This window comes from Pongo pygmaeus, chromosome 21, assembly GCF_028885625.2.
Source record: "Pongo pygmaeus isolate AG05252 chromosome 21, NHGRI_mPonPyg2-v2.0_pri, whole genome shotgun sequence".
In the NCBI taxonomy this organism is placed as follows: Eukaryota; Metazoa; Chordata; class Mammalia; order Primates; family Hominidae; genus Pongo; species Pongo pygmaeus.
This window is the reverse complement of record NC_072394.2, coordinates 8,577,427-8,603,736: the sequence shown is the minus strand read 5'-3', so window position 1 is coordinate 8,603,736 and position 26,310 is coordinate 8,577,427. Positions and strand designations below refer to the sequence as shown.

Genomic DNA, 26,310 nt, shown 5'->3' with positions numbered 1-26,310 from the left:
ACTTTTAAAAACCTTGTAAGTCTTCTATGAATCTGATGGGCTTCCCCTCCATGCCCCAAACCACATGGATAATTCTTTCGGAGGCAGTAGGCTGTAGTGCTAGCTTCTTCCCTACCACTTCAAACTTCTTCTATCTCAGTGGAAGGGGAGGAGTAAATCAAAGCTGTAGTGTGCATAGGATGGTGTGTTTCATGTTATGTAAATTGATATGTCCCATAAAATGTTCTGCATAAATCAGATTTTTGTTTTTTAAAAAATGGAGTTGATGTCATTACAGAAACTTGCCACTTAAAATCAGCCTATTATGAATCCTTTGGTAAGGTTTGGAGTGGCAATGGTGTAGAAAGAAGAGCTCTGGAGTCAGACCTGCATTTGAATCCCACTCTGCCCTGTGACCTTGGACAAGTGACTTATTCTCACTTGGTGAGAACACAGATATTCTCTGCTTGCTATTTCGGTGGGTTGTTATGGAGATTGAAGATAAAGTGTCTAAAGAATCTAGCATATAATAAATTACAGTTAGAGCTATAATTCTAGAGCTGAATGAAACTTTAGTCCTCTTCCAAGGCTAACTCCACATCAGACATTTTTGACGGTATACGCTATTATATATATTTATTTATTCATGATGATAATGAACTACTGATCTATTATGTGCATTATGAAACATATCCCTAAAATAGAGATAATGAAGGAGATTTTTTAAAGCCTCAGGCAAGTAGATCTAATATTTTCTTCCTGCACCCGGTAGATTGTGGTTTTTTACAGGGAGTTCTTGAATTTGTGGGAATTTCAGCATCATGTAAGGGAAGTGATAAAACAGTGGTGCAGATCTCTAGCAATCACTAGTGTTTCTCAAGTGGTACAAAACAAGCTACTCTAAAGTATTATGGGACATATTATTTGTAACAGAATGTTTTCCCTAGTAGCCAATGGAAACTTCTTTTTCTTTAGGTAAAAAATCTAAAAGCCTGAAATTTAGAAAATAAACACCCTTGTCGTAATTTTCAAAAGTGTTTTGGCTTGCACATCTTCTGCTGGAAATAATGAACAATTGCTGTTATCTTCATGTTATGTTTTAAGCTACTGAATAGTTAATTCCTTCAGTTATATGCTGATGCTTCCTTCCATTTCCCTAATTCTTTTATCTACACTTATCCTACTTTTGATTACTGCTTTTAGCCCTGTAATTTTCATGTTACTCTTTGACCACTGACAGTTTGATTTTCTGGACCAGTGTATAATATAAACTTTACTCCATTTAATATCTATAATTTTCTTCTCTCACTCAAATACACATGACACTTTGTACTTCTGTGTCTGTACGTTCTGTACATACTAACTCTAATTTTATTCTGTGTACTTTGGGGAATATAATAATGGGAATTTACCAAATCACATTGCTTTTTCTAGTTTACTTTTTCTAGTTGTGATAATGGAGTTTAAAAACTGCTAGACATTTTATGTGACTATAATATCAGTCACGATGTCTGATTTCTAATACACAAATATAATTAGGCTAAAGAATTTTCTTTGAAAGATACTATAATTGAGAGATGTCACATTATAGGCAAAGCATTAATAAGTGCTAGTAACATGAATTCTCTAATTATGGTTTAATTGCCATAGTCCCTTTTAAACTACTAATGTGTTAGGTTGGTGCAAAAGTAATTGTGGTTTTGGGCTGTGAATTTTAAATAATTATAACTAGGCTCAAACACATCTTTGTTAATCAAAATAAGAACCATTGCAATCAACACATTTTTGCCAAGGAGAAATAAGTTTGTTTATTCCCATAGTGTAAAAATCCACGCTTCAGGATTCAGCAGACTCTTGGAAAGCATTTTCTGAATCTTGCTGGTTGTGGAGGCATTTTCCCTGCAAAAAGTTGTCGAGATGTTTGAAGAAGTGGTAGTCAGTTGGCGACAGGTCAGGTGAATATGGCGGATGAGGCAAAACTTCAAAGCCCAATTCGTTTGACTTTTGAAGCTTTGGTTGTACGACGAGCGGTCAGGCCTTGTCCTGGAGAAGAATTGGGCCCTTTCTGTTGACCAATGCTGGCTCAGGCATTGCAGTTTTTGGTGTATCTCTTTGATTTGCTTAGCATACTTCTCAGATGTCATGGTTTCACTGGGATTCAGAAAGCTGTAGTGGATCAGACCGGCAGCAGACCACCAGTGACCATGACCATTTTTGGGTGCAAGTTTGGCTTTGGGAAGTGCTTTGGAGCTTCTTCCTGGTCCAACCACTGAGCTGGTCATCACTGGTTGTCATATAAAATCCACTTTTCATTGCCCATCACAATCCGATCGAGAAGTGGTTCGTTGTTAAGAGAAGAGGACACTTAAAATGATGATTTTTCAAACTTTCGTTCAGCTCATGAGGTACCCATTTATCAAGCTTTTTCACCTTTCCAATTTGCTTCAAATGCCGAACAACCATAGAATGGTCGACGTTAAGTTCTTTGGCAACTTCCCAGGTAGTTTTAACAGGATCAGCTTTGATGACTGCTCTCAATTGGTCGTTGTCAATTTCCGATGGCCAGCCACTATGCTCCTCATCTTCAAGGCTCTTGTCTCCTTTGCAAAACTTTTTTTTTTTTTTGAGACGGAGCTCTGTCACCCAGGCTGGAGTGCAGTGGGTCGATCTCAGCTCACTGCAAGCTCTGCCTCCTGAGTAGCTCCCAAGTAGCTGGGACTACAGGCGCCCGCCACCACGCCCGGCTAACTTTTTTTTGTATTTTTAGTAGAGATGGGCTTTCACCGTGTTAGCCAGAATGGTCTCGATCTCTCGACCTCGTGATCTGACCACCTCGGCCTCCCAAAGTGCTGGGATTACAGGCTGAGCCACCGCGCCCCGCCCTCCTATGCAGAACTTCTTGAACCACCACTGCACTGTGCGTTCGTTAGCAGTTCCTGGGCCAAATATGTTGTTGATGTGGCAGGTTGTCTTTGCTGCTTTACGACCCATTTTGAACTCAAATAAGAAAATCGCCCAAGTTTGCTTTTTGTCTAACATCATTCCATAGTCTAAAATAAACATAAAATAAACAGCAAGTAATAAGCAAAAAACATGAAGTGAGAAATGCCCATTAAAATGATGTGTAACATAACCACATTTATTTAAGTAATGTATTCTAATATCAAACGGCAAATTCCAACAATGCAAAAACTGCAAGTACTTTTGCACTCACATGTAATATCCTGAAGGCATCTTAAATCCTTTAAAGAAGTCAGTTCTATATAATAATAATTATTTTATATACCTAACATTTATTAAAAACTATATATTACTGTGCTAAATATATAAATGATCTCATTTAATTATCATAAGAATTAATGAAATAGTTACAAAATCAAGACTAGAATATAGGCCTGTTTGACTTAAAGCCAGATGGTAGACCATGAGGCTACATTGCCTCTGATGTTGAGTATTCATGGTCCCAATATAATCACTCGACAAACTTGGGATAAAGTTTTATTTATAATAACATTTAATAAAACTTATTCATATCTTGAACCTAAGGAACAATCCTAATGTATATAATAGTATCAGATATGTATCATCTTTAAAATAATTTGGTATGCCTTAGTAATGCCTTGCTCACTAGGCAGTTTTTGAATATTTATTTATTTAAGACAGGGTTTTGCTCTGTCACCCAGGCTTGAGTACAGTGGCACAATTTCCGCTCACTGCAGCCTTGATTTCCCAGGCTCAGTGATCCTCCCACCTAAGCCTCCTAAGTAGCTTGGATTTCAGGCACGTGCCACCATAGCTGGCTAATTTTTGCACTTTTTGTAGAGACAGGGTCTCACTATGTTGCCCAGGCTGGTCAAAACTCCTGGGCTCAAGGAAGCCGGCCACCTTGTCCTTCCAAAGTATTGGGTTTACAGGTGTGAGCCGCCACACCCAGCCTAATTTTTATTTAGAATTTGCCGGTTATTTCTCTAATTTGACAGAGCACTAAATATGAATCAATCTGGGACCAGTTCCTATAAGGTCTAGATTACAAAGTAAACAAAACAGATGTAGAATTGTGAGGCTGCTGCCAAGTACTAAAGTTCACCAGTAAGTGAAAGAATAAAACATCAAATTAATAAATACAATGGGCTGGGCGCAGTGGCTCATGCCTGTAATCCCAGCACTTTGGGAGGCTGAGGCAGGTAGATCATCTGAGGTCAGGAGTTCAAGACCAGCCTGGCTAACATGGCAAAAACATCGCCTCTACTGAAAATAGAAAAATTAGCTGGGGGCAGTGGTGCATGTCTGTAACCCCAGCTACTTGGGAAGCTGAGGCACGAGAATTGCTTAAACACAGAGGCAGAGGTTATAGGGAGCCAATATCGTGCCACTGCATCCAGCTTGGGTGACAGAGTGAGACTCTGTGTCCAAAAAAAAAGTAGAAATAAACAAATTAATTAATAAATACTATGTCAGAAATAACATTAGAAAATTTATGACCTGTTCTTAAAAGCTTTTGACTTTTTGGAAATACAAAATTTTGACTATTTCATATTGGTTTGTGGTCAAATTCTTCAGCCTGTTAAATGTGAACGTATCACATATTTGCATTTTTTTACTTCCCAAAACATATGATCATTTTTACAATGCATCAAATTTGTTTACAGCAATTGAAAATTTGTCAATCCTAGTAATGTAGTAAAGTTGAAATATCATGATGTGTTATCCTGTCATCTCACGTTTTCAGACTTGTTTCTCTAAGAAAGTGAAGAAATTTCAAGCACTGTGCAAAAATAAATAGGCCAATGATTCTGCATGTATTCTATATGATATATATATAGTCTTTATAAAAAAAGTATTAAAATTGGTTCATTAAAAATTCATTGAAAGTTATTTTCTCAAATTTCAAAGCCTGGTATAATTATCAGTCTACATTTCTCAGATGTTTGTATCATTCAATTAATTTTTAGTATCTCTCTGACATATGGATGAGTCTATAAAAATATAAAATGTTATATTTCCTCTTCTATGTTTTAATATCTTCTATTAATAGATGGCACTTATTTATATAGATACATTTAATTAAATACATTTCTAGCTCAGAAAGTTTTCTACTATTGTAATTAGCTCCATGATTTATAGAACTCTTTCATGTTATTAACTCAATTTCAGAATGCTTGATTAAAGTATATAGATTGTCTCTGGTGTCAAGTTCTAGCTTTACAAATTATCAGTGAAGGAATTATTTTTAGCACATTATTAGGAACTCTAAATTATAAATTATTGTCAACAATTATTCTTAGAGTTCTAAAAGTTTTCTAGAAGTTTTTTAACAAGAAATTGTATTTAGTGAAATTTTAAAAAGAAAATGCTTTTAAATTTTATTTAAAAATTTTGTGTATTGCAGCTATCAAAGCAGAAGAACATAGTAAAAGACAAAAGGAAAGAAATGTCACCACACAGGTAAATATTTTGCCAAATCTTTACATTTTTTAATAGAAAATTTAGGCTATAGGCACTGTTTTTATTCAGGATACTCAGAATTATTAACTACTGTCTCTGTTTTTTTTTAAATTCTCAATCAATATTATTCTTTCATTCATTCAACAAACATTTGCTTAGTCAACTGTGAGAGGATAAGACTGTCTTCAGGCCTGAGCCTTCTAAGTTGTGGACTGTCTGAGGTCCTAAATATTAGATTGGTGCAAAAGTAATTGTGGTTTTTGCCATTACTGTCAATGGTAAAAACTGCAATTACTTTTGCAAAATATTAAGACACAAAGAGCAGAGACCCGCCTGGCTTATAAAGTCACAGATGCTTATTAAACGTTATCAATCTTATGATGTCTTTGCACATTTTCGAAGTAGGGGATTCAAATTTTCAGTTTATTCTCAACCCAGCAATGATTTACTCCTATAAATATGTGAAGTAAAGAAGTGACTTTCCGTCTCACACTGAGTGAAACCAAAGCATTACAATGGCTTGCTTATTGGGCTCTATGGTCTTGCCCTCAGGTTTTTTTTTCTCTGATATCAGCTCCTACTACTGTCTCCTTGATGTCATTGCGTCTACACTGGGCTCCATGCTGTTCCTCAGAAACCCCAGACATGTGCCCCCCTTTCCTGTTCTCTCTGCTTGGAATACCTTTGCACCTAGATGTCCATAGGGCTCCCTTCCTTCACCTTCATCTTTTCAGAAGGTCCTTTCCTGGACCTTCTCTAAACTTACAATCACTCCTCTAAAATTGCAAATCCTGTCAAACACTTTCTTCTATCCCCCTTCCTTGCTGTATTTTTCTTTTCAAAATTATCACCATGCAACATACAGTATTTTATTATATTTGTTGCCACTCTCCCTCCACTAGAGTACAAACTCCATGAGAGCAACGGTTTTGTTTGTGGTGTTCATTGCTGTTATCCCCAGCCACTAGAACAGTGCCTGGCACTTAGAAGACACTCAATAAATGTTTATTGAATTAATGAGTAAGTCTTAAATCCAAATGGAGGAAGTAAACTGAGAAATATTAATGCAAATTAAAAACCCTTTGTATATTGCAACCTTTTCTAAACCTCTCTGAATATAGCTCCTCTCTTACCACTATAACTACCACATCCCATAATTAGCAGTGGGATTATTATTAGCAGAAATAGATGTGAGCTTCACCTAAATCTCAGTTTGCCTTCAGGCAAGTGGAGAATGAAGGAACATCCATTTCATCAGGTCATCTTGCTTTCTCTTGCGGGCTCTTAGCATCTTGCAAGTCAGTGCCTGCTGAATAACACCTGAAATGCCCTTTGGAATCCTCTCACTGCTTAAGAACAAGGATGCTGCCCAGACGCATAAGCATCCACCCAATGCCCAGCATTAGAAGATGAGACCTCCAGAGTAAAGATGGGAATAGGCCCCTTCCAAACTTGTAAAGCCTGGGACAAAAGAAAACTAAGAACTATTCTAAGATATTTCAGAATATTAGAAAGTAAAACAAAACAAAACACAATACAAAACAAAACACTACCTTTGTGCCAAAGATTAGGGGTAAATGTTCCAGAGTAGCCTGTTTGTAGATTGTATATCTCATTCAATTCCATTGGCCCAAGCACAGATGGCAGAAGTGAAAAGCCCAAAGACTGCAAACACCTCTACTGCAAAGTGCCCATATATGCATGCTATCCTACAACCAGAATAGAGTATCCTCAGCTCACTGAACTTGCCATAGTGTTTCATGACTCCTTGGCAATGAGCAGGATACTATCTGGCTGAAAGCACCCTCTCCATCTCTACCCGCAATGTAGGCTTGGCAAATTCTGGTTATCTTCCATAATAATTACCATTTACATTGTAATTTTAAAAACACACTCACCTAAGTGGAGCTGCTCTTCCATAGTTTTTCTCTCTTTCTGGCTTTATAACTCTACAACTTGAAAAAAAAAAAAAGTCATCTACTCCTCCATTCCCCGACAAAAACTTTTTGAAAACACACATACACACATGAAAAAAATGTTTAAAGATAATTTGTCTTGTGTTAAGGATCTAATTTTTTCAGGGGTTCTGTGTGCTATTTCCTTCCACATTAAAGAATGATCCTGATTACAGAGGTAATAAACCCCCAGGTATGTAATGTACTATCAGGAAGTAACTGAGGCCCCATAAGAGAGCAACTCAAGTGTATGGCTGAGGGACCATTATTGTTGTAGGACTTTCGCCTTAGTTCAGCTAAAAACAGGGTCCTTGTCACATAACCATGAAAAATTAGGCTTGCAGACACTTTGAAGGGTGAGAAGGGCAGGGTTTATTGGGTGAAAAGGAAAAAAGGGGGGAAACAGGGACTTTCAGCAAAGCAAGAGAGTGTACTTCCCGCCAGTGGGCTCACAAATTAAATCCAGGTTACCAACCCCAGAATAGGAGAGTCCAGACTCTTCCCTGCAAATGGCAGGAACTTCCCGAGGCTTCACCCCATTCACCCAGTATGCAGCCCAGTTGGAGTTTCTCCAGGGACCCTTTTACACTTGGCTCTCTCATTCCCCCTCTGCAGAAGTACATCTAACTGCTGTTAAAATAAGGATAAGGATAAGGATGAAGACCGATCTTAACTGCTTCCTGCTGACAGGGGGCGCTGTTCTGGGGAACAGCAGTTGGAGCTCCCTTAGAGGTCTAGCTAAGGGTTCCCTGCAGAAAGGGCCATCCTCCAAAGCTTCAGTTGCATGACCATTTGGAGTTTGATAGACTGAAGGTGAGAAGAGACAAACCAGGTTATTAGAAAACACGTATCAAAACGAGAAAAAAGGGATGGGTAAGGACACATCAGAAATCCCAAGGCCTTTTACCAGTTTGCACAGGGAGAGGGAGGCCAAAAGCCTGACTGATAAAAAAATCTTTTACCCTTTTGCCAGCATATCAAGCTTCTGGGTTCTCTTCCCCTGAGCCCAATCCTAAGCCAACCAGTCTAAGGTTTGGGAAATCAACTTTTCCCAATTTGGAGGATGAATCTGACAGGAGTGTCCTGAGTACAGAGACACAATTACCTATCAGTGAAGAGAGGACACAGGAGGAAAAAAGGAAAAAAGAAGGCTTTCACTGCAAGTCTCCCAGGTTTAAGCGATTCTCTCTCCTCAGCCTCCCGAGTAGTTGGGACTACAGGCACATGCCACCACACCCAGCTAATTTTTATATGTTTAGTAGAGATGGGGTTTCACTATGTTGGCCAGGATGGTCTCGATCTCTTGACCTCGTGATCTGCCCGCCTTGGCCTCCCAAAGTGCTGGGATTATAGGTGTGAGGCACCGTGCCCAGCCAAGAAGGCTTTTTTTAAAAAGGAGTCCCAGGGGTTCAGGATGCATTCAAAAGGGGTATAGACTGAAGATAAATGGCTACCCATCCAGAAAGATGGGAGCAGGCATCCCTGGTTCCCTTCTCTTCCTAGCAATACCTGGGGTATGTGAGGAAGAGAAGGAAGAGTGACCTCTTACCCTCTTCTGTCCTTGAATCATCAAGTCCCAGTGACCTTAGCAGGTGCCATCCATAGATGCCAAAGTGGCTTGCACCCATGAAGCAGGGAGGGCCTAGATAATAGGAATTAGCTGCTCTCACCTATGTCTCTATCCCACCTACTATCAGTAGCCTTGGAGTTCCCTAGACCTCATTTATGCATGGATACTAGCATGACCCTTATCCATGAAATGGGAGGCTTGGCTTTATTGGCAGGAATTAGCCCTGCTTACCTGCACTGTCTTTTAACCTCTGTTGTTGTCTGCCTCTGGATTCCTTAGATCCAGTTTTCTTTCCTAGGGCTTTGACCTGAAGCTTGGAATTGAGTTTGGGAAAAAACGTGTCTTGGTAGGGGTACATGGACTCCTTATCAGAAGCCAAATGCTGAGGTGAAGGTGTGGAATTGAATCCTCCTCCAACAAGGGAGAGAAAAGCATGTCTTGTGACATGCCCAAATAACCGGTGGCTATAGTTATGCTTGCTAAGATTTGGGTGCATGGTGCTTGGTTTTGGTTAGCTCCCTTGGTCTTCCTTTCCCAGAAAGGAAACCTCTGCGTGATGAGCATCCTGTTTATTTCCATCACCTGGCAGGATTTGCAGGATAATTGTTCAAAACTAGAATATTGATCCAGATTTTTGCATTACCCATCCCTTTTGTTCTTTCTGAGCTGCAGCTGGAGATTGCTTGGTTGGTTGGTTGATTGGTTGGTTCACAGGAAAAAGCAGGGGTAGTCTAAAAATATAAACAAAAACTTAAAAACAACTAATGAGTTTAGACTTTAATGACAAATGTATGATGAGTTTTGAAACATAATTTCTCTCTCTCTCCAGTCCTCATTTTTGTTAAAAAACAATCATGATAGGACTGAGTTGTTTGCAAAATAGATTATTTGCATAAAGTACAGTAAGAATAACTATTTCTACATAGGCTAGATTTTAGTGTTTTTTTGTTTTTGTTTTTGTTTTTTTTTTTTTGAGACAGAGTCTTGCTCTGTCACCCAGGCTGGAGTGCAGTGGCACAATCTCGGCTCACTGCAAGCTCCGCCTCCCGGGTTCACGCCATTCTCCTGCCTCAGCCTCCCTAGTAGCTGTGACTACAGGCGCCCACCACTGCACCTGGCTAATTTTTTGTGTTTTTGTAGAGACGGGGTTTCACCGTGTTAGTCAGGATGGTCTCGATCTCCTGACCTGGTGATCTGCCCGCCTCAGCCTCCCAAAGTGCTGGGATTACAGGCGTGAGCCACCGCGCCCAGCCTATTTTAGTCTTATCCTTGGCCTGATTATTTGCATAAAGTACAGCAAGAATAACTATTTCTATATACGCCTTTTAGATTGGATTTGATGGAACTCTGTTCCACAAGGAATCTCAGATAAGACATTTTAAATCTGAGCCCAACCATCCTGAGCCCAACCACCCTCAAATACCTGTGAGTTGTGTGATCCTCTCCTCTTAAGGTCCCAAGATAAACTTGGGGCTCCTGGGCCTATTAGAAAGTGACATTCTTTACTGACCACAGGTCAGGAACCCTGTACAGGGACTGCATAAATGAGGGTATGAGGTCAGTTATTTTCTCCAGGGGGCTTTTATCAGCTCTGCAAATAGAGCTTGGCTCCTTAAAGGGAATCATATCCTTTCAGTTAAAGCCTTGGTGAAGCAACCAGTTTCTCCAATTGCATCCTGCTGCAAAAGAAAAATGGATTCTCATTGCTCTGATGCAAATAACTATATTGCCATAAGTTAAAAATACTCACAGATAATTTCCGAATTCTAGAGGAACCTGGCAGAGAGACCAAACATGCTCCAAATTTTGTTCACAGGAGTATACCTTACTCAATTAAAGGCCATAAATAGTGCAAAATAAGTTTCCTTGACTCTGAAAAACAAAAGGATTGGAAATATTCCAAGCAAAAGTCAAAAAGATTGCTTCAGCTTTCTGAGTTTAGCCCATTTAGTTATTGATTCACATGATATTCATGAACATTCAGCTCTTCATGAGTCCTGTACATTTTTCTTTATTCCAATGTTAAAATATCCAAAGTTATTAGAAGCCTGTATTTGAGAGTACCTTTCAAAATTATATAGCTCATTATAAATCATCTTTTGAAAAGGATTAAAACAAGATAATTGTCTGTGAATAACAAAATGTCTAGGGTAGTTACAGTTAGAAACACAATTGACAAAGAGGTTTGGTTATCTCCATGGTTTACCATAACTTAGCATAACAACCTCAATTATCATTGATAGCATATACTCAGACATTAAAATTTTAGCAATCCCATATAATTTTGGAACATATATTAGCATTATTCATGAACATATAATCTAAAGAAGATTGAACATCATTTTGGCAATCCCATGTCACTAAACAAGTCAAATCATCCTGTTTACCTCTCTTTTCTGGGCACTCCAGGGGCCCACTGAAGTATCCAAAAGCTAGGTGTCAAGAAAGACAATTTTGAAACTGAAGTTTGATTTTGGGAAGCCTGTTAAATATGTTAGCAGTTTAAAACACTTGATGTTATGAAATAGAATTCCAGATTGACATAAGTTATTTATTTTGCCAAAATGATGAGTCAGAAATTTTAAAGAAGCAAAAAACTTTTATAACCCTTTACATACTTTGCCAAAGAGCATATCAGTGCTCCAAGAGTACCCTGTTGTGCTTTCATTCCAATGCTCAACCCAGAGAAAAACCACACAATAACCCCCTTGGACCTAGTCAATATGTTCACACCTAGAACTTCTTCTGCAAGATTAATTTCCACAATCCTTCCACCACTTGTTTGAACCTTCAGCTTTATCCTATCTAATTTAAAACAATTCTTTAACCCTAGGCAAGAATTTACATTTTCATGCCTTTTTATAACCTTTTATTCAAAACACATTTTAGGCTGGGTACAGTGGCTCACACTGTAATCCTAGCACTTTGGGAGGCAGAGGTGGGCAGATCACTTGAGGTCAGGAGTTCGAGACCAGCCTGGCCAATGTGGCAAAACCCCATCTCTTCCAAAAATACAAAAATTAGCCAGACGTGATGGCATGCACCTGTAATCCCAGCTACTCGTGAGGCTGAGGCATGAGAATCACTTGAACCTGGGAGGCAGAAGTTGCAGTGAGCTGAGATTGTGCCACTGCACTACAGCCTGGGTGACACAGTGAAACTATGTCTTAAAAAGAAAAAAAAAACCAGGCCGGGTGTGGTGGCTCACACTCGTAATCCCAGCATTTGAGAGGCTGAGGCGGACGGATCATGAGGTCAGGAGATCGAGACGATCCTGGCTAACACGGTGAAACTCCGTCTGTACTAAAAATACAAAAAATTAGCCGGGTGTGGTGGTGGACGCCTGTAGTCCCATCTACTCAGGAGGCTGAGGCAGGAGAATGGCATGCACCAGGAGGCAGAGCTTGCAGTGAGCTGAGATCGCACCACTGCACTCCAGCCTGGGCGATGGAGTGAGACTCCGTCTCAAAAAAAAAAATTATTGTTCTTACACACCTCACATGTAAATCTATTTCCAGTAGTTTCAATTACACGTCATAATGGTGACTTTTAGCAATTTTTAACTTTAACATAAAACCTGGTAAGTTGTTTTAATTGTGTGCTAGGTGCAGCCAAGGTTTGACTCCTTCTAGCATTAATTAAGGGCATGGTTAGTTCCGTATGTCCCCAGGCCTTACCAGTTGTGGAGCAGACAAGTCAAATAGTTCTCAAAACCCAAAAGGCAGTTTATAACCTTAAAACGTTTAACAAGCCTTGCATGTGACCTGCATCATTTAGTCCAAAATATTTATATTTTGATGACATTTGCTTTTTACCAATAATCTTTAAGGCTGTTTTTATTCCTCAAAGATTAAAGTCACATGAACTGAAAGTTACCACAGCTTTTATCTTCTCTTTAAAAAATATTTGATCCAAGTGCTTGTCTTCCTTTAGGCCAAATTAACTAGAGGTCTTTTTACAGACATCACATACACAACACATACAGAGCTACAAAGACAGGCAGAAGAAAACTCAGCCACCAGGTGGAGCCCTGTAAGAAACAGGGCTAGGAAAACATGCAGATATCAAACCAGAAAGGACTCATTCCCTAAGGCAGGATTGCTAAACAAAGCTTTGCTGTGGGGTTACAGGCCATACCCCCAGGATATAAAACAAGATGGAGGCCTGCTGCAAAGTTTGCTGTGGAAAGACATGCAAAGTACACCAGATGCACTACAGCTTAAAACTAGCCTCACAAATCCTCTCTCACAATTAAAACTCTACAGAAAATATAAACAGTGATAGTTGGGGTGCCTGGCCTAGTAAAATGTTTTCCAAAAGGAAAAAAAAAAGTAATTAAAAGTTAACTGCTGATACGGTAGAGAAGAAAAAAGGATGCCAGTGGGGAAGAGCTTCTTATTTTTATGCAAATACTTCCTCCACCAGAGAGAAGCATTGCAGTGGGACAAAGTTGGACTTCCTGGTTGGGGGAGTGGAGACTACATGGGTGCATGGTAGGGAAGGCTAGCCAGCTGCATGGGGCCCCTTGGCCACTGGACGCCACGCACACATGCAGCAGATATGTCCATGCACCTCAGCTAGTAGAAAAGGGCAAGCAGGGAGCTGCCCCATCTAACCATCCTCCAAGTGTGCCTGTGGCCATTGGGATGGGTGTGGCCTATATCCAGTATTGTAAAAGAAAAGACAGGTGCTATTACTGTCCTGAAAATAAGAAAAGAAATGCCATAGGACCAGAAGGCTCAGAAGCAACAGCGAGAGGTTTTGAGTCGCCATTTCACTCACCCTTCCTTGAACCCCATGTTGGGCACCAAAGCTGTTATAAGACTTTCTGCTTAGTTCAACTAAAAACGGGGTCCTTGTAATAACCATGAAAAATTAGGCTCACAGACACTTTGAAGGGTGAGAAGGGTAGGGTTTATTGGGTGAAAAGATAAAAAGAAAAGGGGGAAACAGGGACTCTCAGCAAAGTGAGAGAGTGTGCTTCCTGCCAGTGGGCTCACAGATTGAATCCCAGGTTACCAATCCCGGAACAGGAGAGGCCAGGCTCCTCCCCGCTGCAAACCAGCATGAACTTCCCAAGGCTCCACCCCATTCTCCCAGTGCGCAGGTTGGTTGGAGTTTCTCCGGGGACCCCTTTATGGGTTTGTCTCATGACAGCCATCACCACCATGAGCATCAGTGAAAGTTCTGAAAAGAAGGAAAAAGTCACCTGGCTCTCAGCACTCAGCAGTTTCACCAGAGTGTTCAGTTCCATCTCTTCTTCAGTTTAACAGACACAATCTTTTTGTTTTGAGATTAACATCTTGGTCCAATAGATAATTAATTTGACTAATAAATAGGATATTTCAGTTCTGGTAAGTTTTAATTCTTTGATACTATCTGAGCAGCCTGAAGGGCTGTTTCCTGAGAAAGGAACCTGGTAGTAAAGATAGCCTCAAGATTTCACTTACATTGTCTTATTGGGCATTTAGTATAAAATTTAGAAACCTTATGTCATTATATTCAGAATTTATATTCAATATCATATCCTTACAGTTATATAACAAACTTTATAAAATCCCTTCATATATACCATTTATTCCTCCTAACATCTTTGTGAAGGATGTTAATTGATTGTTTAAATAGTTAATTATTATCCTCCATTTTGCATATTAGAATAAAAAAGCCCATTCTGATTTCAGAGATCTTAGTATTACAAATTATCAATATATTCATTCATGCAACACAATGCTTACAGTGTACCCTAAACAGTTACTGGAATTTGGAATTTCCAAAAGGTTCTAAATGTGGTTTTTTTTGCTTTGTGAAACCTCTGTTTGATATTACTTAAACTTGATTGTGAGCTTCTGACAGGCAAGACAGTATGTTTTCATCTTTTTTAGTGTGATGCTTTGCATGTGGTAGATACAGTAAAGGTTTACAGGTGTAATTAAATACACCTACTACCATATATTCAAGACTTGACTATAAAATGTGTGGATTCTCCATCTCTGAGATGTTTATTTTCTTTCTTTTTTTCTTTTTTGTTTTTTTTGAGACAGAGTCTCACACTGCACTCACCCAGGCTGGAGTGCAGTGGCACAATCTCGGCTCACTGCAACCTCCACCTCCCGGATTCAAGAGATTCTCCTGCCTCAGCCTCCCCAGGCTGGGACTGTAGGCGCGTGACACCACGCCCAGCTAATTTTTTGTATTTTTAGTAGAGACGGGGTTTCACTGTGTTTCGATCTCCTGACCTCGTGATCCATCTGCCTCAGCCTCCCAAAGTGCTGGGATTACAGGAGTGAGCAAATACACCGTATTTTCTTTCTAATCAGTATTTTCTTTCCTTTTTTTTTTTTTTTTTTTTTGAGACGGAGTCTCGCTCTGTTGCCCAGGCTGGAGTGCAGTGGGGCAATCTCATCTCACTGCAAGCTCCACCTCCAGGGTTCACGCCATTCTCCTGCCTCAACCTCCCGAGTAGCTGGGACTATAGGTGCCCGCCACCACACCCGGCTAATTTTTTTGTATTTTTACTAGAGATGGTTTCACCGTGTTAGCCAGGATGGTCTCGATCTCCTGACCTTGTGATCCGCATGCCTCGGCCTCCCAAAGTGCTGAGATTACAGGTGTGAGCCACCGCACCCAGCCTCTAATCAATATTTTCTTTCTAATCACCTAACTTCAGGGTCGTACTTCTCCAAATGTTACCTTTCCCTTCATCTTAACTGAAACCTAGTTGTCTCCTGACGACTTCTTCCCCTGTAACCCTTTCAAGCATTTTCTCTGACAGTCCACTTATATTGGTTCGGGATAGGGTGGTAGGTATCCTTCTCCCTCCCTATTGCCACATTCTTATTGGGAAAGTAGTAACAGATGAAGATAGAAACGTAGCTCGTGGTCTTTCTCTCCCAAGAGCAGAGAGCTCTGTCTGCATTGGAGATTTCAGTATTCATGAATCGTAGCAGCTCAGTTTCATTACTTACATCTTCTTGCTTCCAGTAGTCCCATCGTCCTTAACACTCCCATGGTCATAATCTAAACTGTGCCTGTTCCAGATGAAAATTTCAGGTATCCAAGTCTCTGATGGCCACTGATATCTTTCCAGGTTGTTCCATAAATGCTTCAATCCAACCAGGACCTCAAATCGATTTGCCCTTTTTACTGCTCATTGTTCCCCTCACATGCTCATTTCCCTTATTACTTGGCTGAGAGTTGATACCTCATCACCACAGGACCACATTATCTTTTCCAAAGCCTGTGGGAACAAAGCTGTTTCAGAAATTAGGCTTTAAAAAATTGTGGTCAAATATACATAACATAAAATTTAGCATTTTAACAATTTTTAAATGTACAGCTCAGTAGTGTTAATTACATTCACACCGTTGTGCTACTAATCTCCAGGACTCTTCATCTTGTAAAACTGAAACTCTATATCATTAACAAAAAAAACCAAAAACCTCTCTATTCCCCTCTCACCCCAGCACCTGGCAATCAACATTCTACTTTCTGTCTCCCTGAAGTTGACTACTTTAGGTACTTCATCTAAGTGTTCATACAGTATTTTTCTTTTAATAGTTGACTTATTTCACTTGGCATAATCTCCTCAAAATCCATACATGTGTCAGAATTTCCTTCCTTTTTAAAGCTGAAATGTGTAATCATAGTTCATTCATTCATTAATGAATGCTGATTGCTTACACATTTTGGCTACTGCAAATAATGCTGCTATTAACATGGGCATACAAATACCTCTTCAGTACCCTGCTTTCAATTCTTTTGGGCACATACTCAAAAGTGGAAATACTGGATTATAAAGTAATTCCATTTTTAATTTGTTGTCTGATCATCATTTGTTTTCCACAGTGGCTGCACCATTTTACATGCCCACCAATAGTCCACAAGTGTTCTAATGTCTCCAGCACTTATTTTTTTGTTTGTTTGTTTTTTGTTGTTGTTGTTGTTGTTTGTTTTGAGACAGAGTCTCGCTCTGTTGCCCAGGCTGGAGTGCAGTGGCACGATCTCGGCTCACTGCAAGCTCCACCTCCTGGGTTCATGCCATTCTCCTGACTCAGCCTCCCGGTAGCTGGGACTACAGGCACCTGCCACCACGCCCGGCTAATTTTTTGTATTTTTAGTAGAGACGAGGTTTCACAGTGTTAGCCAGGATGGTCTCGATCTCCTGACCTCGTGATCTGCCTGCCTCCGCCTCCCAAATTGCTGGGATTACAGGCCTCAGTGAGCCACCGCGCCCGGCCTGTTGTTTTGTTTTTATAGTAACCATTCGAATGGGGTGTAAGGTGGTAGCTCATTGAGGTTTTCATTTTTGTTTTCCTAATGATTGGTGATGCAGAGCATATTTCCATGGGCTTGATGTCCATTTGCATATCTTCTTTGGAAAAATGTCTATTCAATTCATTTGCTCATTTTTTAATTGAGTTTATTATTTGGCGAGTTGTAGAAGTTTTTAAATATATTCTGGATATTAACTTCTTATCTAGTTTGCAAATATTTTCTCCCATTCTGTGGGTTGTCTCTTCACTCTGTGGATAGTATCGTTTCATACACAGGAGTTTTAAATTTTGATGTAGTCTAATTTATCAACTTTTATTTTTGTTGCCTGGGCTTTTGGCATTATACTAAAACTGACCCAATAGTTCCATAGATAGTTTTTTGGATAAACATAGAAATTGACCCTTCTGGTCTTAAAGCTTGAAACTTACATTGTTTTATCTGAGTTCTGTTCATTTCTTCTCTGCTACATAAACCCTCGGTTTCAGTTGGTCAGGGAGATAGATTTGAGACTGATCTCCCATCTCCTAATTAAAGCCTTCTTCCTTGGCAATACTAGTTGTGTCAATCATTGGTTTTCTGTGCATTGCCTTTCTGTGTGGCATGCAGTAGGGCCCAGACCAAACCCCTAGTGTTTCAGTAACAATAGCCAAGAAATCATTACCAAATCCAATGTCATGAAAATTTCTCCTATGTTTTCTTCTAAGTATTTTATAGTTTTGTGTCTTGTATTTAGGTCTTTGATACATTTTGAGTTAACTTTTGTATATGGAATAAGGTAAGGTCCAATTTCATCCTTTTGCACATGACTATCCAGTTTTCCCAGCACATTTTGTTGAAAAGACTTTCTTTCTCCACTGAATGGTCTTGGCACTCTTTAATATAATTTGATCATATATGAGAAGCTTTATTTCTGGGGTTTCTATTCTATCCCATTGGTCTATATGTCTATCTTTGTGCCACACTCTTTTGACTATTGTAATTTTGTAATAGGTGTTGATATTGAGAAATTTGAGACCTCCAACTTTATTCTTCTTTTTCAAGATTGTTTTGGATATTCAGAGTCCCTTGAGATTTCATTTGAATTTTAGAAAAAATATCTCTATTTCTGAAAAAAAAAAACCATTGGGATTTTTATAGGGATTGTGTTAAATCTGTAGATCGCATTGGATAGTATTGACATCTTAGCAATATTAAGACTTCCAATCCATGAACACAAGGTGTCTTTCTGTCACAGGATCCTTGGAGTGTCACTTTTCCAGCCTCTGTGTCTGGTGGCACCTTTGTCCAAGTTCTGCTCAGGCCTGCTGTGCTCATTCTGGCCACTTGGCCTGGCAGGCTGCACTTGGCTCATGCTACCAGCCTGGACCCCACAACTGCCAAGGGCGAGCCAAGTATGGAGTGGCAAGGGGTGCATGAGTGAGCACAGGGTCCAGTCACTGTGCACAGCCAGGCATACTGGCTGCTGTGGCAGAGTGGGCGGCTACAGGCACTGGCATAGGCAACAGCTTCATGCAAACCTGTGGCTGGATCAGATGCACTGCAAAGTGGCTTTTGCTGTGGGCACCTGCGTCTGGATGAAGGGAATACAGTGGTGCCCAGAAGCTTGGAGATGCCAGAAACCACAGTGCCCCAAAGAGGGTGTCATAGCCCTGGCTCAGGGAGTCCCTAGGTCTGGGCTCCTAAAAGGGCTGCAGCTCTTCTCTTCTTCTCATTGCCTGCAGTGTGGGGGGCATGTTTTAGCCCTTTTTGTGTTACAGCTCTTTCAGTCCCACCATTCAGTGGGTCCCAAGTTCTTGTCCTGCTTCCAGGAAGAATGAGATACGCAGACAATTGGAGGGTGAGCAAGGCGAAGAGGTGCTTCATTGAGCGACAGTACAGCTTTCAGTAGACCCAAAATGGGTAGCTCCTTTCCGCAGGCAGGTGATCCTGATGAATGCAGCTCTCACTGGAGAGGAGATCCAGAGTGGGTAGCTCCCATCTGCAGGCAGGTCATCCCATCATCTCTGTAGCCATCAGTGGAGAGGAGATATGGAGTGGGTAGCTCCTACCTGCAGGCAGGTCGTTTTGATGTCTGCCGGAGTCTAGCTGAGTCCAGGGGTTTTTATGGGCTCAGAAGAGAGGAAGTGCATGGTGATTGGTCCATGGGTGGCCATGGGTTGGCCTAAAAAAATCACCATAAGTTCTCACTCCCAGCTGCAGACTCCACCTGGAATGGATCCTGGACCCCAGGCTTCAGGTCCTTCCTGGCTTGAAGGTGGGGTTTCAATGGGGACCTGCCCCTTTCTACCCAGGAGCCTGTCTGCCTCCTGCTGCCATCTACATGTCATCCATGGTCCCCAGGCTGTTCACGTGGAGTGGCACCTGCAGGCCTGCATTGAGCTAGCCTCAGTACCCCCTCAGCCTCCCTCCCATGCTCGTCAGTGCCCAAAGTCCAGAGGGGGCTGAGGCAGCAGGGGGCTGGCATGTCAGCACCACCCTAAGTGCACATACACCAGCTGGGTTGCGACAGTGCCCAGGCTCCACCTCAATTTTGCTCCAAAATCACAGCAGGTACCAGGTGCTGGGAGAGGCCAGGCAGTGGGAGCAGGCATTTCCAAGCCTGGGAGATGGGAGGGTTTCTCGCCTTGAGAGCACAGGGATGCCTGGGTCTGCAGCTGCAGCTGGGCGGCTACAGCTGTGCCCAGGAAGGTGGGGCTCCCACCTGGCCACCTCGGAATGGGTTGTGGCTCCCTCCTGTTCCCAGCTTCCACTGGCTCTGCGGAGCACACAGCCCTGAGCGTGCTTCCCCTGCTGCAGCTGGCATTTCTGTAGTGGCTGCTCCAGGTGGGCCACCACCATCATCATTTCCATTTGTTAGTGTCATCTTTAATTTCTTTCAGCAAGTTTTATAGTTTTTTTAATAAGTCTTTTGTCTTTTTGTTTGTCTTTTGTCTTCTTGACTAAGTTTCTTTATAAGTACTTTATTCTTTTTTATGCTATTTTAAATGGAATTGTTTTCTCAATTTCCTTATTGGCTTCTTCATTTGTAGTATATAGAAACACAACTATTTTGTATTGATTTTGTATTCTGCAACTTTTGTTTAAACTTTGTTTATATGTAGCAGTTTTTTTGTGTAGAATCTCTAGGGATTTCTACATATGAGATTATATCTTCTGTGAACAGATAATTTTACTTCTTCTTTTCCAATTTGGATAACTTTTTTTTAAATAACTTTTCCCTAGATAAATTTATTTCCTAATTGCTGTGGCTAGGACTTTCAGTACTATGTTGAATGAAAGCAGTAACAGTGGGTATCCTTGCTTTGTTACTGATCTCAAAGGAAAAGCTTTCGGTCTTTAACTGTTGGGTATGATATTAACTTTAACCATTGAGTATGATACTAAACATGGAGTATGTAAACCTTCATATATGGTCTTTATTTATTATGTTGAGGTAATTTCCTTCTATTCTTTGTTTGTTGAATGCTTTTTATCACAAAAGCATGTCAAATTTTGTCAAATTCTTTTTCTACATCAGTTGAGATAATCATGTGCTGTTTTCCTCTTTCATTTTGTTAATGTGACATATTACATAATTTCCATGTGTTGAACCATCCTTGCATATCAGAAAAAAATCCCACTTGGTCATGGTAAATAATTTTTTAATATGCTGCTGAATTCAGTTTGCTAATATTTTGAAGATTTTTGCATCAGTATTTATCAGAGATATTGGTCTATAGTTTTCTTTCCTGGTAGTGTCCTTGTCTAGCTTTGGTATTGGGGTAATGCTGACCTCATAGAATAAGTTTGAAAGTGTTCCCTCCTCTGCAATTTTTTGGAAGAGTGCAAGGCAGAATTCAAAGTCTTAAAAAACTTTTAGAAATGTAAAAAAATATATATATGTATATATTAAAATGTACATAGTGTGTAATAATGTAAAATAATGTCAAATGTAAAAGAGAGAGAGAAAGGGAGAGAGAAACATACACACACCCCTCACATATTATAGAATACCCCAAGTAGAGATTCAGGAAATACATTGTTTTCGTTAATATTTATGCAGAAAAACATAAGAATATCCCACTAAATGGGATAAAGAACAGAATTAACCTAACATAAGGTCAGGTCAAGTTTTCACACCAACTGATTTTGAGCACCAAACTAATGAAAAAGCTTTCAGTGTTTAGATCTTTTTTGGATTTGGGAATTGCAGATATCATTGCAGGGTGCTGTGTAATCACTTCCTTATATAGATCTTCCATTTAGTTACTCCCCTTGCACTCCATTTCATTTATTGGTAAAACCTTAACCCTGATGAAATGTAGTTCTCCATCTACTCAATTCCTCCTTCTGGGTGGCTGAATGTTCTCCCATGGCTGGGAATAAAGAGAATCAGGCAACCAGTCTCATTTTAATTTCATGACCACAGACTAAGGAGGCCTTCAGTGTTTCCCAGCAAACATGAACATCTCCCTAGTCAAATTTATTATTCCTTTATTATTCCACCTCTCTAAGATCACTGTTTCATATCTTCTCCCTTCTTCCCAGAATTCCAACACATTTCAGCTGATGACCTTCCTAGGTTTTGTTTGTTCTCCAATTTCAGAAATCACCATCATAATGCATTTAGCAAAATGCTTTGTATTTTTCACACTGAAAAAAAGGAAACAGTTTGAAGAGCAATTCTATATCCACCCATCAACAACTCTATGAACCTACCAGCAGCTATAACTTGCACTGCCTCAATCCCAGACACAAACTACTTCAAGCACATGTCTACTGGGATGTGTAAAATGGATCTGAGACTTGACATGTTGACTATTGAACTCTTGATTTTTCTGAACTCCAAATCTGTTCCTTTCCTGATGTCTCCTAGGCCAGTAAATGGCTCCTTCATCCACCAGATGCTTAGAACAAAAATCTTAAGCTCACCCGCTGCTTCTTTCTCTCATACACAATATCCCAGTTATCTTGGTCTTTCAAATATCCAGAATCCAATCCCTTTTAACTACTCCACCAGCTCACCTATCTGGACTCTGTGGTAGCCAACTCCCTGATCTCCTGCATTTTTGCTCTATTGCAGGCTATTCACCTCACGGTATGTATTCCATTACACTTATGATAAAATCTAAACTCTTCATCACGTCCCATGGGGCCTTACATGACTGGCATTTGCTCTTTCTCTGAGCTCTGACCATACTCCCCATTACTCACCCTATTCCAGTCACACTGGCCTCCATGCTATCTCTGGAGTACCCAAGTCTATCTACCTCGGGGCCTTTGTACTGATAGTAACAGAAGACAGACAAATTCCTAGGCAGACAGGGACAGGTCCCCAGTGATACCTGACCTTCAAGCCAAAGAGAGTTTAAAGCCTGAAAACCGAGCTGCCATTTCTGGATGGAGTCCACACCGGGAATGAAAATTCTACCCCCATCTTACTCTCTCTCTCTCTCTTAATTGGTTCCTTCAGGATGATGCCTTTTAACCAATTGAATGGTGCTTTTTCCAAGCCCACCCACGGACCAATCAGCATGCACACCCCCATTCTAAGTCCATAAAAATTGGTGAATTTTTTTTCATCACCAATCTAAAATAGCACATCCCTCATTTTCTAACTCCTCTCCCAGACTACTGGGTCTTCATCTGCTTTCTTGTTGCATGTAATCATGTGTCTACAAACTTGCTCATTACTTAACTCCCCATTTGACTCCCCCAAAGATAACTGAACTCTTTACTTTTTGTGTAGTTTTCAGAGACACAAATATCTCTTGATTAGTCACTACAATTTAATAAGTGCTTGCTAAATATTTCTGAATGAATGAATGTCATTTAGCAATCCTTGTATCAAGGAATGAACAGAAACTATCAGTAGCTCTAGTAAAGTTAAGAGAAAAGAAGTGCTGAAAGTAATGAAAAAAAACAAAAACCCTGAGTTCTTTTGATAATCCATGTATTCCCTGTACCATGAAAAGTTGACATGGCTATATGTTTAACTATAATTTTCTGCTCCTTGCATGTAAATACAGAATATAAATACAGACTCCAGTATGTATCAGTTGTTAATGTTCTCTGAATTTCAGAAAGCATTAGCAGTTGATATAAATCTTATGTTAGCACTGTATTATTAATATCACTCATGCCACTTTTTTCCTTTTTATTTGCTACTTTACCATTTCCCTGTATTTCACAATTTACCCTTAGGAAGCTGTCTACCTTTCTTATTTGGTGATATTAGAAGGTGGATGTGCAAATACACAATAAAATAATAAGCAATGGCTTTGCCAAGAGGAAGAAATATTTTTACTGATAATTTGCTGAAGTAACTGAATGAGTTACTTCTTCTCTACAAGGGATATTCTTTTCACTTAGGGGTGGTTATTACATCTAACATATTTGCTTTGTTTTAAAAAATCTTAGATGTGTTAGGAAAATGTATCCTGAGATTGTTTTATATTCTTAATTGAAAAGCCTAGGAAAAAAATAAAAGACATCAAGTCTATTAACAAAAACAGCTTTGCTTCAATGTGAACATCTCATAAATAAGCTCTTATTTTAAGGGAGGAAAAACTACTAAAACCGTAAATTTTAAAGTTTAAAATTGCCAGCCCCCATTTTTTTCAAACATACATGCATTTATTTAAGACCTAGAAAGCTAATAATCTGACATATTTTCAATTTCTGATGAGAAACCATAATTAAAACATCTGCTTCTATGTGAGTCTTTGCTATATGTACACATATCTTCACTGTATTATGACTGATGTTAAATTTTCATATTATTTAATGTTGGACTTCAATTTCACTCTCATGTGCTAATAACCTTCTTCCACTCTTACCTAGGACAGGGGTTCTTAAACTTTAGCATGCATCATAATCACCTGGAGGACTTGTTAAATCACAGATTGCTGGACTTACTCCCAGAATTTCTGGTTCTGTAGACCTCAGGTGGAGCAGATAATTTGCACGTCTAACAGATTTCAGGGACCATACTTTAAGAACCAATGACCTAGGAAAACCTAGTTTTCTTATAGAAAAACTCATTTTCTTTGTTTTTCACTTCCTCTTGACTTTCTTCACTAGTGTCTGGGGCACTAGTGTTCATACTCTTTAGGAATATAGTGGTTTAAACATAGTATATGGAATGTGCATCTATACATAGTGGGAAAAGTAGAAATTCATTTCTCCCTTTTATCAAACCAATGGCAGCAGCCTGTGTTCTCTGCCACATTATATCTCGATAGCATCTCATTCATTTACCTAGACAAAGACCACTGGTGAGAAGGTGACCAGATAGTCTTGGTTTGCTACTGTTACTGTCCTCACTGATGCCTTCTATAAGCTCTTACTTTTCATTTCCTCTTTTTCCCAAGAGCTTTATCAGCAGAATTTAATGTATTACACAGTGCCAAGGAACAGTGACTATTTTGGGGAATATGAGCCAGGAAAGAAAAAAAGGACATAGATTGTTAAGGAAAACAAGAAATGTCTTTGATTGTTGAGCCCTAGGAAAAGTAAGTCACTGGCAGGCAAAGAATTCTCACCTTCCAGTTCTTTTACTTCCCACCTATCTATCATTTGTGAGGGATGATGCTCACTTCCCATTCTGTATTAAACATGACTCATTATTTACTCTTAGACAAATACATTTAATGTTTCATATATGGGCATCCAATTTGAAGATATTACCACATATACAGGTTTGCATGTTAGGGGGTTGGGGGGAGACTTTGATTCCCTCCAAAAATCTCATCTGTCCCCAGTCTTCTCCATCCCTATAACTGGAATCTCCAATCACTCAGCTGGTCTCACTCCAAAACAAGAAGTTATCTTTGACTTTGTCCTTTCTCTTACCTCTGTATTCAGTCCATCTCCATTTCTATTTGCACCACTTCTGTAACCGGGCCACTCATCACTTGAAAGACAAAAACTCAGGAAAAGAGCTTTGATGAAAGGAAAGTTAGCTTTATTCAAGAAGCCAGAAACCCGGGAAAGACAGTGAATTAGCATTCAAAGATGACCCTTACAAATTGCCCCTCTAGATCAGGTGTTTTTAAGAGTAATGAGGGGAAGTATATCTAAACGTTCTTGTGAAATGTGCACAGTCTCAGGCAGGCAGTTAATCATTGCTTTCTAGGTCAATGCCTGTGACCTTCTGCAGGGGCCGTCAACCTGTTCTTGTGAGGCCAGTCAGCTCGTTCCCAGAGTTGTTGGTCTGTGTCTTTTATTTCTGTTGAAGGTCCTGTTTTCTCAAGGCTGTTTTAGTGAATAATCTCCAGACTGAAGCAAAACAATAATTATATTCAAGCAAGCAAGCTAGCTTTTCTCTAACACGGAGTCAGTACTGTTAAACTTCTAAAACATAGCCTAAGTCTGCCCATATAATTTATCTCCATTGCTTCTGCACTCAGCTGAGTCACATCATCCTTCACCTAGTTGACTGCAATAGTCTCCAAACTGTTCTTCCTGCTCCCGCTCTTTTTCTTTTTGAGATGGAGTCTCGCTCTGTCACCCATGCTGGAGTGCAGTGGTGAGACCTTGGCTCACTGCAACCTCCGCCTCCCAGGTTCAAGCGATTTTCCTGCCTCAGCCTCCCAAGTAGCTGGGATTACAGGTGCCTGCCACCAGGGTTTTGCTATGTTGGCCAGGCTGGTCTTGAACTCCTAACCTCAGGTGATTCACCCACTTCGGCCTCCCAAAGTGCTGGGATTATAGGCATGAGCCACCACGCCCGGCCCCTGCTCCCACTTATAATACTGTATAATCTGTTCCTCACATGTCAGCCAGAATAGTCTTTTCTTCTAAAACATCAATCAGAGCTTGTCACCTAGGACCGCAATATCTTCCTCTTGTCCTTCAGATAAAATGCCACCTCCTTACCGTGTCCCTGTATGATATCACCCCCTACTTCTCTCTGTGTCTTTCTCTTTGATAATTCTCTCCTTGGCTCACACTCCTTCAGCCACTTGGGAGTTATTTCCATTCCTGGAACACACAAGTTTGTTCCCACTTTAGGGCATTCATAGTTGCTGTCCTTTCTGCCTAGAATGCTCTGCCTTCATATCTTTGCAGAACTGATTTTTTGTCATTAAATTATTGGCTCCAAAG

At 40.1% G+C, this 26,310-nt stretch overlaps 1 protein-coding gene across 10 annotated transcripts in view; it reads left to right on the top strand.

The window, feature by feature from the left end:
* The window catches only part of SEL1L2 (SEL1L2 adaptor subunit of SYVN1 ubiquitin ligase), a 166,394-nt gene that overhangs the window by 49,411 nt on the left and 90,673 nt on the right, over positions 1 to 26,310 (top strand). For 9 of the 10 annotated variants that reach the window (XM_054468205.2, XM_063659072.1, XM_054468207.2 and 6 more), the window contains exon 2: positions 5,369 to 5,424. In XM_054468205.2, coding sequence (XP_054324180.1) covers positions 5,369 to 5,424 — 56 coding nt within the window. Of the gene's footprint in view, positions 1 to 347; positions 458 to 5,368; positions 5,425 to 26,310 lie in introns of those variants that run through there. The other variant, XM_054468210.2, reaches the window with a different exon arrangement.